The sequence below is a fragment of the Penicillium rubens genome (genome assembly GCF_028828025.1).
Source record: "Penicillium rubens strain IBT 27055 chromosome Unknown utg000001l_segment0_segment0, whole genome shotgun sequence".
NCBI lineage: Eukaryota > Fungi > Ascomycota > Eurotiomycetes > Eurotiales > Aspergillaceae > Penicillium > Penicillium rubens.
Window position 1 is genome coordinate 1,592,734 of NW_026890599.1, and position 13,431 is coordinate 1,606,164.

The following is a 13,431-nucleotide window of genomic DNA, read 5'->3' on the forward strand; positions in this document are numbered from 1 at the left end:
TTCAAATACACTCCGCACCTCATTATATTCCTTGTCCTAGATCATTTATCATCGTACTTCTCATAAGATCATTATAGCCTCAGCTTAAGCTTATGTGTCACATGACTGTCCGGCTCAACAAGATTTTCCGGTTAACCCCACTATTTATATCCATGGCTATGTAGGTAGGCAGTTAAATGCCAGAGGCAATGGGGTTTTCTGCATTGACGGTTCAGTCGGTCTAAACATGTGCTACTGTCCACGGGGAATGGGTTCGGAGGGTTCTTCGAGGGTAGCAGGCAAAAACGACTGCTGGTCAAAAGCAAGGGAATATACGAAGAATCGATATAGAAGCTTAAGCCGCAGAGGTTCAAGAAAGAAATAGTACTTGTAGTTTGTTGCAAGATATCCATATGTAGAGAGGAGAATAAGGCATATATGGTTACGCCTATAAGAACTGTGTGTACCTACTGCTGCGGTGAGAGCAGTAATCCCTAGATATAGAATTGGGCCTCCATCGACTTTAAAACCGCGCGGCAGGATCTGTCGTAGCGATGTACCATCCATGAACATTTATGGATGTCAGCAGTCAGGCGAGAACCATGGGTAATAAGATCGAGACCATGAAACGTGTTCAAACTTGCCAAGGGATCTCGAACTCAAAGATTAATAAATAGCTTATTTGAATCAATAAACATAGATGTACTCCGTATAGTATCTAGACCTGGATTATTACTGAGCAAGCTGCCAAAAGGTGGGCCCGGGGGCAAACTGGTCGATCAGGTAAGCAGGTCGAAAGCGGCGGAGTGGGTCTGCGTTGGCCAAACAGCGCTTTGTTGTTAATAATACCCATGGATGTTTCCGAGATATCGGTTTTCTTTCTTACTCACGCCTCTAGTGTCAGGTGTACCAGTCTGTACTGTCAATTCAACAAGTACAATCTCCTGGGATTGCAGCGTAATATAGAGATAGTCAAGAATATAATGACAGAAGTGAAAGAAGTGAAAGTCTGGGGATGTACGATGATGTACCGGAATGCGGAGATGGACGAAACACCGAGGCAATAGCATATGTGGCCCCCTTGATTGGCTGTGATTCCATCAGCTTCTGTACGAGGGGACCGAAGTATTGGTTCAGGGTTGTACTGACAGTAGAAAATGTGACAGAAGTACAAATGCCCCGGTTCCTCCCTTCTCTCCTCGTTTGTACTTGTACTCCTTTTACTTTCCTTTTTCCTGAACACCCATAGATTTCTTTATCTCCCCTTTCTGTCCCTATCACAATGGCTTCGGCTGCTAGAACTGCTTCCCGGGCCTTCCTTCGCTCAACCCCGGCGACCTCCTCTTTCCGTCCTGCTGCACGCAGCACCCGTTTCGCCATCCCCGCCAACGGTCTTCGCGCCTCTCCTCGTCGCGGATATGCTTCGGAAGCTGGCCCGGAGAAGTCTGGCTCATCCTTCGGAATCTGGGCTCTTGGTCTCGGTGCCCTCGGTGGTGGAGCGTACTTCTACCTGAACGGCGACTCCGCCTCCTCCCCCAAGAAGCCCTTCGTCCCTACCCAGGCCGACTACCAGAAGGTGTACGACGCTGTCGCTGCCCGTCTGGCCGACGATACCGACTATGATGACGGCAGCTATGGTCCCGTAAGTAGTCATTTCTGCTCGTTGTTGTCATTAAAGACCAAAGAACTAACCTAGACGGTTTCGTTGCTCTCAATAGGTCCTGGTTCGTCTCGCATGGCACGCAAGTGGTACCTATGATAAGGAGACCGGCACCGGAGGCAGCAACGGCGCCACCATGAGATTCGCCCCGGAGTCCGATCACGGCGCCAACGCCGGTCTCAAGACCGCCCGCGACTTCCTCGAGCCCATCAAGGCTCAGTTCCCCTGGATCACTTACTCCGATCTGTGGACTCTTGCGGGTGCTTGCGCTATCCAAGAGCTGGGCGGCCCAACGATCCCCTGGAGACCCGGCCGTGAGGACAGGGATGTCGCAGCATGCACTCCCGATGGCCGTCTTCCTGACGCCGCCAAGGACCAGCGTCACATCCGCGATATCTTCTCCCGCATGGGCTTTGATGACCGCGAGATGGTTGCACTGATCGGCGCCCATGCCCTGGGCCGCTGCCACACCGATCGTTCCGGCTTCGACGGCCCCTGGAACTTCAGCCCTACTGTTTTCACGAATGAGTTCTTCCGCCTCCTTGCTGAGGAGAACTGGATCCAGAAGAAGTGGAACGGCCCGAAACAGTTCACCGACAAGTCCACTGGCACTCTCATGATGTTGCCCACTGATATGGCTCTTATGAAGGATAAGGGCTTCAAGAAGCATGTCGAGCGCTATGCCAAGGACAGCGATGTCTTCTTCAAGGAGTTCTCTGATGTCTTTGTCAAGCTCCTTGAGCTCGGTGTGCCCTTCAAGACTGAGGACCGCTTCGTCTTCAAGACTTCTGAGTAAGGGGATTGCTCAAAAATTGCTAATATTCCCGTCTCTGTTTATATACCTGTCTTGATATCCGAGTCATTACTCACTAAGATTGTTTTTCTTGTTGTCAATGGAACTTTCGATTCCCTCGCATATTTGCATGCGCCAGTAGTCTCAACTGTATTCACAGCATGTAGGTTTCGCCTTGAGTAAGATGTAGCATTAGCATGGTCACATAGAGCCATCGGGTAAAGTTTGGCAGAGCTGTACCGCATAGCTCTGAAGAATACCCATCATGGCGATGAAAATTGTAATAAAAAAAGATATGCATTCATGTCCAAGATATCGAGATGATAAAAGAGAGAGGGAGTCGCCAACGCATTATGTCAATATGGGTCCGGAAGGCCCTCTCCCAAAGTGGCGTGCAAGGGCGACCCGCCATTTTCAAATCCTCGTGGAATCCTCTCAGTAACAAAGCTCACTCACCCCGCTTTGCAGCACCCCTGCTACCCCAGATTACCACATTCATTCCCTGGAATGCATGCGATTGGACATCTCCGCTAAACTCCGGGGTGTCACTATTACAACCTGGCGCGCACCTCTGACTGGTCGCTCGAGGACTCGGCGCGGGACACAGAACCAACACAACCAACCAGCTACGACGAACAGACGCTGGACAGAAAGAGGAATACACTTCTTTCAACATGACGAGGACGGCACATGCTGTGGATCTCTATGAGATCCTGTCTCTTCCCTTCACGGGGTCTTCGTCGACAGTCCTCTCCAAACAGCAGATCAAGATCGCATACCATAAAGCATTGCTGAAACACCACCCTGACAAGGCGGGTGCTGTCGCAAGGGAGACCGGGCTAGGAGGGCCAACTAATTCTACATCCACGTCTACTCCGAACCCTCTCTTTCCCAGATCCGATGGCAACTCGTCGCGACAACTGTATACCATCGACCAGATCACCACCGCCTACAAGACCCTATCGGACCCCGCCCTCCGCGCTGAATATGATCGCTCTCTACGTCTGGATAGGCTGAAGGTTGCAGAGCGCGAGAAGACTGGCAATGTGTTCCATACCGGCTTGGAGATCGTGGATTTGGAAGATCTTGCCTGCGAGGAGGCAGAAGGCGGCGACGGCGACTGCTGGTATCGCGGATGTCGGTGCGGTGATGAGCGCGGGTTTTTGGTCAACGAGGAGGATTTGGAGAGGGAGGCGGAGCATGGCGAGATCATTATCGGGTGTCGCGGGTGCAGTCTCTGGTTGAAGATTCTGTTTGCCGTTGAGGCAGATGAGGGATGAAGAGATGCTCGGCAGGTGGTCTATTTCCTGGTAATCGTCTCTGCTCTATCATACCGTCGAAATCCGGGTCCGATTGTGCAACTCATGCCGTGTCGCTGTGCGATAAATGGCAACCCATGGTCCCATGTCTGTGTTGGTCTATGTCTCGCCCGGAGACTCAACTCTTTGGTTCAGACAGGATACGGGCTTGGATATTCGCTCTTCTTCTGTCGTCAGTTCTCCTGGCCTCGGTTTCTCCTTTGCACTTCAGGCGCCGCCAGTCTCTTCTGGTTTGGGCACACCACTCTCGTCGGACCTTGTGTAAACCAAGCGCACACCAAGTGGTATCCTCGCTTTGGACCTATCTCACTCTTTGATTGAGATAAAGCTGAATCACCCTTCCGAGGCCCAACTCCGTCCACTTGCCTTCTGGCTATACCTGGCTCAAACTCATGCATTCAACGATGAGACCAGATGCTGTGCTTGTCAACATTTAGTTCCACATTTAGATGAGAATACACCTTTTATGTATATATCTATATTCTGCCTTCCTTCGAAGAAAGGACCAAGGAGGAAACTCATAATAGACAATTTCAAATCTCATAGTAGACATGGTGACAATAACAATATATATCCAACGCATCAAATTTTAATGATTCGGCATTTGAGGCGATTCCAAAGTAATCCTGCCATTCCAGGAGACGATTCAATAGTCACTAGTTAAAATAAAATAATAATTACAAGTATACATCCCCTGGCGTGGTCCATATGAGACTGACGATTGTGTAGAGGGGCTGATGACATATGCGGAGGCAGCAAAACACCACGGCCGTGGACAACCTCACAACTTTCCATCCTCTTCCACCCTCCATTTTACGCTCCTTCCCCTCCCAACTTCACCATGTCTGTCATTGAGATTTCATCGAAGGAGCAATTCACATCGCTCCTTAGCTCATCCCGTCTCGTCGTCGCCGACTGTAAGTGTTTGCCGCCGCGCGACCCTGCCCCGCCGAGACCCTGTCTTTCCCTCCGAACGAGCAGAGCTATCGCTAACCCTGGCCTGATACTCGAATAGTCCACGCCGATTGGTGCGGACCATGCAAAGCTATTGCACCTGCGTATAACTCGCTGGCGACCCAGCTCTCCCGCCCGAATCTCATCACATTCACCAAGATCAATGTCGACCACCAACAAGAGCTCGCCCAAGCCTACGGCGTCACAGCGTATGTCCAATTTATCCAAAGATCTAGAACTTAGCCCAACCTGCACATGCAATTCTACAATAGTCGCTTCGCTTACTGACAAACCCGCGATACCTAGGATGCCGACCTTCATCGTCTTCAAGAACGGCCGCGTGAACCAAACAGTCAAGGGCGCCAACCCTGCACAGCTGAACCAGATTGTCCAGAAGCTCGCGTCCGAGGCAAGCCAGTCGGACGAAGCAGCAACCGGCGAAGGAAGTAGCTCCGGCGAGCCCTGGATCGGCGGCGCAGTGCCCAAGGGTTATAGCGATATCACAGACCAGGTTGACGTGAAGGGATTAGAGCTGTTGAACCGGGATACGGATACGGCAGAGCCGCGCGCTTTGTTTAACATCTCGAAGCCGTCCGGACTAGCAGCAAAGGGCAAGGCCAAGGCTGCTGGCCAGCCAGATTGGACCGAGAGCGACACCGACGAGCAGCTGATGCTGTACGTCCCATTCAACGCGATGCTGAAGGTCCACTCAATTCAGATTACCTCCTTCCCCCCTGCGGAGGCCGATGGCGACGACGACGAGACACCCATGCGGCCCAGGAACCTGCACATCTACAAGAATACTTCCCATGTGCTTGGATTCGATGAGGCGGATGGTATTCCTCCTGTGCAGAAGGTGGAGATCAAGCCAGGTGATTGGGATGCGAAGACTGGGACTGCGACGGTGCCCCTGCGGTTTGTTAATTTCCAGAATGTGACATCGCTGGTTATGTTCTTCGTTGATGGGGATGGAGACAGCGAGAAGCTGCGTGTTGACCGCATTCGCGTTATTGGCGAGGCGGGTGCAAACCGATCTATGGGCAAGCTGGAGAAGATTGGTGACGAGCCTGGCGAGTAAACGACATAGACGCTGGAGAAAACAAGCCTACACTAAGATAACTGCGATTTGGTTTTTCGAAGACAAAGAAATAGTTTGGACGGAGCAACATTGTGTCAACTTTATGATAGTTAAGAGTACAGTTCAATGCCTAATGAGAGCCGCCTAGCTGTGAAAAATCATGCAAAAATTGGTGACTTGATTCCATTCCATTTAATGCTATAGAAAACAATTAAGAATATATAAAAAAGTATGTTTGACTCCCACCACAAGGTCTCATCCTGGAGAAATCAGAAAGACCTGTAAAGGTAAGATTCAATGTGCAATTCCATTCGTCTGTGGCGCAACTGACACCTGGGTTACATCACTGAAAGCCAGACTAATGACCGTAGATGTCCAGGCAACACGGGTTATCGAGTCGCGCCGCCGCACGAAGAAGAAAAGAAAAGAAGAGGAATGGCGTTGGCTGGGATTTCCTTTTATGCTGAGATCCGGAGATTTGGTTTTTCCGGTTGCCTTTAACGGAAGGTTCCAAGAATTTCGGCGCACACAGAAACTTCCATTATGTAAGCCATATGCGACCTCGGGAGGAGCTAATTTTTTTCATTTGATGCCTTTTCCCTTTCTTCTCTTTCTCTTTCTTCCATAAACATGGTCGATGATGAGAATTATGGAATATATGATAGGAAGAGACTGACTCCTAATGGGAGCGTGATCTCAATTTACCATTCCTGAGGCCCTTTGCTGTTTATTTTTGGGGTTGGGGAGCTCGACCTGCAACCAGGGCGAGCAATTGTTGTTTTCAACCTTCGAATTGGATTATGTTTTAGTTTCCGCCAGGACTTCAAGGTTGCAACTAGAACTATTTCGAGCACTATTCCGAAGTCATATGCAGAACATCAACTTTTGTTCCCTGGACTGTATCAAAGACAAAATATCTCGGCAGAAACCCAACGGCCTTCAAGGCCACATTGTCGAATACCGCCGTTAATATAAAAACAGCATCCACCTGAGAAGGAATTAGAGAATGTTGCGCAAGCTTAGGAAAACCATAGAGTCGCGTGTTTTTAGGGCCGAACAATGGTATGCACAGAATAGTTCGCCGAAATATCAAATTCGGCCCGATAGCTACACCGGCCGGCGAATCGGATGCACCCGACATCCTCGCCTTCTCGCAAGGTACATGCCGTACCCGGGTAATAACGAGGATATACATAGCAAGTAGCTGTGCTCTGATGGGAACGTTCGCGACCCGCTGATGGAGTTGGAGCTCTTGGTGCTCTGTTTACGCGACGCAATCCGTCTCGTCCCGTTGGCCATTTGGAGGCTGGAGTTAACAGGCACGTATCCGAGATCGTATCTCAATTTTTTTTCACACTTCCATACTGTACTTCGTATCCATCTCCACTATAGGTTTGACGGACAGGCTTGTTCCAGGATCAAGGGCTGGCTGAGTGTACCAGACTTCGACTTGTTGTGGATGCATTAATCTGTGTTTTGGTGGTTGTTTCAGGAATTAATATCCAGATGTGGTGCTTGGAGACATTGTATGATGTATTTCCCGATCGCTATCCGAGATTCGGGTTCCTCGGACTCCACGGTGATTTCCCCAACCTAAGTTTGCTTGTGGGTTCGCTTGTTTTGTGTGGGTAGAAATTGGGTACATTCTGATGAGTGGAGAGGTCTGTACTAATTAGGTATCCATAGATATAAGGACATGAGTCAGGTATGTTGTGTGTTGTGTGTTGTAGCGAGGCTACTTGCAAGGTACCTACTTAAAATGGATACCACATCTTGAATCAAAGTTCTGTCGAAAGACCCGCTTTAGCCCGTCTGGAGACGAGCACCGTCCAGTGTTTTGCTGCTAACGACGCACGCCATTCAGGCTGTGTATCCACTGCCAATGGCGTGTCCTCAGCTGCGATTTAGACTGGACAGACCGGGCAAGCGCTGGACATCAGACAAGACAGGACAGCACACCGGCTCGTCGGTGAATCGCTCTCGCGAAAAAAAAAAAAAAAGGTAATATTTGTCTCGAATGAGTCTCGCCAGATCGCCGATATATTATAGGTCCCAAAAACCAGCCGGCTGCCGGAGTCAAATCTGGCTTCAAGCCCCAGGACTGTCTGCCACAGGAGGCTTGCCGCGTCAAGTCTCATCTCAGCTCAGGCTGTGGTTTCAGCCCGTAGATCCAGAACCAGCTCCAAAGCCATTGATGAGACGATGTATTGGAATTGTACATACACTGGCCGCAAGAGTCAGCTTGTGCGGAGAACGGTGAGCTTGTCTCCCAGCGCAGAGTCATGGCCACTACGGAGTAGCTGAACCGAAGAAGACCGCCGGTGAAATCTGTTACGTACCAAATACTGCGCGGAAAGGTGATCTGCTCCCATTGCCGCGGGCTTGGTTAAACGTTGGAAAGAGCCACTTTCCTTTACGGAGTACGGAGTAGAGACTTAGGCTATATACGAAGGGAAATGGGACCCGGTCGTCGATCCTGATAGCTTAGGGACGAATGTAGTCGGTGAGCCGAGCCTCTCCGAGCTGGATACGCGCTTATACGCTTACCGGATAATGTTTACGGAGTACATTCTGCATACTCCGCATGATATACACGCTAGATTAGTATGGTCTTCGGGGATTTATGGTGAATTGGGTGGGGACAGATGTCCATAGGCTAGGGAATATAGCGCGATAGTTGGCGGAGAAAGTTTGCACGTGCGGACTTGATGAATGCCCAAATTCGGAAAGTATGGAAATGCCTTTCTATGATCATGAAGCCACGTACGACATCCTGCTAGACCTCATTGGGAATACTCCCCGGGCCCGCGAGATGGATACTTTGTGACCTCAGTACCAGGGAAACCATCCAGGGATTGATCAGATAGGGCTGGGGGAAGCACGGGTGAGAATCACATCGTTTTGAACCTCGGGAGTCTCTGCTCACCCCCATTCGTACCAAAGATCCAGGTCCGAAACGATACTCCATAGCGAGGATCGAAATTATTTTTTTGACCCACTATGTCTCTCATGAAAAGCCTGATAATTGGGTAAAACTATACAATCTACGGAGTAGGTTGGAGTAATGGTACCTGAGCCAAGGAATCACAATCCTTGATATTGGGGTCAAGAGTGATAGAGGTGGTTCCACGGGAATTTGAAAAGGACACGAAATTCAGTGAGCTCTCTGGTTGGCGAGGACCGCGGCCCGTGTGGGAACGTATCTGGTGCCCTCATGCATATTCCCACCACGGGCTGGTAGTCTATCTCCGCATTCAATAAATTCTTTTTGGCAGGATCGTACCGAGTCCAAAAATCCTTCGATCGAACCTCGCTAGATCTAATTTGTCCAATTTGTCTGATATGTGGGTTACAGGCCGATCTATACCCTCAAGTAGAAAGTGGGGGTGGTTCACGTACCATTCCCCATTCTGTAGAGGTATGTTGTACTATGCTGGAGTTGAAGCTTCATAAATCTCGCCTGAAGATTGCGACAGGAGAATTATCCTAACTAAGAACGTCGAGAAACTTCCATTGGCCATGTAACTTTGTCACTTTACCTGATATGGTGTAGTGGTAACCTAACCTTGGGAACACTTCCAAAGCTGGAAATGGGCAAGGAACCATCGAAATTCAAGCTGATAGCCCCCACACGAACCACCAACTCGATGCACAGCAGATCCACAGCAGATCTTACCTGAAACGAACCCTGCCTCCCACGTTCTTCCAGCCACGTTGGCACTGGCGTTATAATTCGGTAGTTACGGAGTAGTAGGTTTAGTGTTCAATACTCTGTTAAGCACGTGCTCTACTTGAAGAGCTCCAAGCAGCTCCAAAGAGCAAGTTGCAAGCGATAGTACGGCTGATCAATTAAAGGTTATCCTAGTCTGAGACGATCGAATCAGGGTCTGGGTACTCCGTACTCTGTACCACACTGGGTCTAGTGTCTCGGATCGCGTACGGAGTACATACGTAGCCAGTTGTACAAGGTCCTCAAAGTTTGGAACAGAGATCGCGATATGACTCTGGAGTCCGGAGTATTTTCACGGATACCGAGGAACATATCTGAAACACGCGCCCAGCACGCCACATTGACGGATAATGATTTCTGTCTCTGGTTCCTTCTAGTCAATCGTATTTGCCATATTTGGGCATTTTCCCTTCGGAATAGTTTGATATAGAATGTTCGGAGTACGCCCCAATACCATACGTGGAGTACATACATACATAGTGCTAGCGCGGGGCTAAAATGCCTGATCAGGCAACCTTGGAAGCTTAGAAGTATACCAACAACACAGGTAATTGGAAGAAAATCAAGATTTACCCGCGAGCACGCTCATTCTCAACCATGGTTGTGTGTGGAACTACCCAGATGGGGTTAATCGAGTTTCCCCCCCCGCACTTTGCTCGCTTAGAGTTCTGTCGATGTAACCTGCCAGGTTTTTACTGAGACACGAGGACCTTGCAAAACTCTTTTTTTCGGGAACTACGTCGCGTCCGCAAAACAGTATGCTGTACGGAGTAGAGGTGGCAGTGACGCACATGTTTAGCATTAGATAGCGAGATTGCCTTGTGGCAAAGGGATGTTGTATGATTGTATGATATCTTAAAACTACCTAGATAGGCGCAACGGTCGCATGACAAACTGAAACCACCTGACATTTAAGACAACACAGACTTGCTATCTTGATTTGAGACTCAATCTGAGATAGCAAAATTGTGGGATTGAAGACCGGTACTGTCACCACTACAGCATATGTATGCCGTGAGGCGCAGAAAAGACCTCATACTTCTCCATTCGGAAGCTCATTTCCCCATTCGGAATCTGTCTGCCTACTCCTTGGGATATTAACAGCTAATTAATTTTGTATTTATCGTTAACGATTCCCATTTCTCTTCTCATCTACCAGTATCCAACTCATTCCAAGGAAATTGCCCTAACAGGCCATATTGAGGCCAGTGCTCTCCCCAAACGGGACACAACTCCAGAAGAGAGAGGTACACCGCAAAGTGCAAAGTATAGGATCCGCTTAAAATGCGACCATCGACAATAATCTCCCTCCCAAGTCGGATCCATTCTCGAAACTCGAGACTGGGTCCAAAATAAAAAGAGCCAAGAAGCTAAGACCCCCCGGTGCACACTAGCGCCAACAGCAGCCTCAAAACGCGTGTTCCCTACCGGGTGATTCGGACTGTGTTTCAGATTTTAGCCTTGTCAGTGAGCGGAAGTTCCCGCCAAATTATCCCATACGGAGGACGGATAGACAGAGGCAATTTATTGCGAATCTAACACACGAATAAAATTCCCAGAGACCTTTGGTGAATCCACTGCATTTCTTCCCCCCCCACAAGTCCATTCCTGACTCGATTTGGGATACCTGGAGATCTGCGTACGTCACAAAGTCTCGCTACTTTTCCAACTCTTTCCATCAAGGTCACTGCCGTGGGCGTTAACTTGTTTCTTCTTGCGGCGTCATGGCTTCATTCCGTCATGTGTGGCGTCAAGTGGCCAACGGTGATAATCTGGGGTCCTTGCGTTCTGGGAAACTGGAATTGGAATGGTTCCTGTCCACTTTAGAGTGCTTGTAATTTCGAGCGGTCCGACGCCGGTACCCGCGTTGCTTTCGGGCTTTGATAACCAATTCATCTAGCGGTACGGAGTAGAGATATGGGAGTGACATAGTCGGTCTGCATGGCTGGGTCTGCCGTTATTGGGGACCCTCCCGAGGTATAGCATGATAAGAATGGGGACTCCGATGAAAAATCGCCTTTTTTTTTTCCTGCTCAATGGCATGATTGAGGATCCGACTCTTTCAGTTCTTTACTTAACAACCCACACCGTACGATGTGTGTGCGTTGTCGACGCAGAGTACGGAATAGTGAGTGGTGCACTCCACACAGTGAATATATTCTTTTTCTTAGGCCTTTATCTGAAGCCTCGGTGGTCCCATGTGAATGACCTCGAATAGTCCTAGTCGAAGGCAAATTAAACCCTGCAAGTCCTCTGCCAAGAACCGTTGACAGAGACACAAGCGCAGAACAGAGGGCCGTGTATTCCTTGCGGATCTGCTATCCACATCTCTTTGTGACATTTTGCGAAATATCAAGTCTCATATCGTCTGATGTATCCAAACCCACCTCGAATCCTGGTGGCGTTGACACCTGCGTTTGCGAAATCCTATTTTCTTTGCCTTGTGGATAGCAAATTGCAAATTGTGGGTTTGGATGTGTAGAATATGCGCGAATCCCTGGTGGACCAGGGACGTTTTGCTCTAACCCACTGATGCATGGAAGATCCCAACGGCACATTACTCCCGTACCTATCGCGACGTGCAAATTTGAACCCTTGCTGCGGGCTTTCTCGGTCTCGACCCCCGGAGAGAGACTAATTCCATGCTGTGCATATATCGTCTGGGGTTAACCATGACAGATAGACTGGTCGACTTTTGATGACAGGGCTTAAACTCGGATACAGGCATGCTGATCGCCAAACGGTTTCGCGCATCGCAGACGGGAGCTCTCACAGACATCCCCATAGTTAACCGCCAGTAGGCGAGCATGATTCGTCGGGGAACTGGGAAGATGCCCATCTGCCAGGCCAGGTACGATTTTCTTTTCTTCCAAATTGCACGGTCGGTTCTGCGATCATTGCTAGCCCATTGACTTGGTATTGGCATTAGTAGACCTACTTTAACCAATTTGCCTTCTTGTTTTGCTTTTTTTTCTCTTTTGCTTTTTCTTTCGACAAAGAAGAGTGCACACCGTAAATCGTGCTCCGTACACTCTATCCACTCGGGTCTCCATTCGAGAGCCACTTGGGGGGTCCGGCTTCCCTAGAGGGCCTTCCGCGGATTTTAGTTGGAAACTAGGCACTGCCCGCCCGCCTCCATCTCCGTCTTCTCCACTCTTGCTAAGAGCTGGTGTCGAGGCTAGAAGGGCCGTTGGTAGAAGTGGTTTGGAAGTACGGAGTAGCTTGTATTATCCCGTGTGAAGCCTTGATTTTTTTTCTGGACCTTCCTCGTTCGAAGCTCTCTGATAGGGTGCTGCACTTGGAGCTGCTGGAGCTCTGGAGTATTCCTGACGATCAGGGAAATGTGGACTTCAATTCAATAGCGCCTATGGAGTAGCTTTTGGCTTCGGCGTCTGGTTTCCCGCCATTGTTCTCTAAACGTTCATGATGAGCCCGTGGGCCTCACAAAAGCAAAAAAGTCGGTTCGTCTGTGCGACAACGGTGGCGGCAAGGATAACCATCGGAAAGCACATACATAGCTAGTTACATATTTACATATGTTGTAGTCGCAAAACCAGGGCGAATTTTTGAGCTGAGTTAGTAAGCTCATATAATTAAAAAAACCGACCCCGGGGGTTGAATTAGCTCCAACCTTGGAAGATTACGGAGTAGAAAGTGGACATTTGGATTTCTCGAAGAAGGACCTGACAGCCTTCCATGCATGACCCTTTCCACAACCACGGGAAGTACCTAAACCCAGCAAGGAAATACTCGAGGCCCAGAGAACCGGGATTCTCTAGTGTGTATACGGAGTACGGAGTACGCAGTCCTTCACTGTGGCTATGTTGAGTGGAACGGTAATGAATATCTATCAGCGACTCTCCTCAATTTCCCCAAGTCCACATTGGCGTGAGGTATATGTTTCTGATTGGTTGCGGA

The 13,431-nt window shown here is 49.3% G+C and overlaps 3 protein-coding genes across 3 annotated transcripts; all 3 read left to right on the forward strand.

The window, feature by feature from the left end:
* Positions 1–1,261: 1,261 nt before the first annotated feature.
* On the forward strand, positions 1,262–2,435 carry N7525_000639 (peroxidase; the record flags this gene model as incomplete). Its single annotated transcript, XM_002562148.1, has 2 exons — positions 1,262–1,621; positions 1,698–2,435. 2 exons carry the CDS (start codon positions 1,262–1,264, stop codon positions 2,433–2,435), a joined length of 1,098 nt encoding a protein of 365 aa, XP_002562194.1.
* Positions 2,436–3,106: 671 nt separating this feature from the next.
* On the forward strand, positions 3,107–3,712 carry N7525_000640 (uncharacterized protein; the record flags this gene model as incomplete). Its single annotated transcript, XM_002562147.1, has 1 exon — positions 3,107–3,712. One exon carries the CDS (start codon positions 3,107–3,109, stop codon positions 3,710–3,712), a length of 606 nt encoding a protein of 201 aa, XP_002562193.1.
* Positions 3,713–4,592: 880 nt separating this feature from the next.
* N7525_000641 (thioredoxin-like protein 1) lies at positions 4,593–5,783 on the forward strand (the record flags this gene model as incomplete). Its single annotated transcript, XM_002562146.2, has 3 exons — positions 4,593–4,668; positions 4,767–4,914; positions 5,012–5,783. 3 exons carry the CDS (start codon positions 4,593–4,595, stop codon positions 5,781–5,783), a joined length of 996 nt encoding a protein of 331 aa, XP_002562192.2.
* Between the last annotated feature and the right edge of the window lie 7,648 nt (positions 5,784–13,431).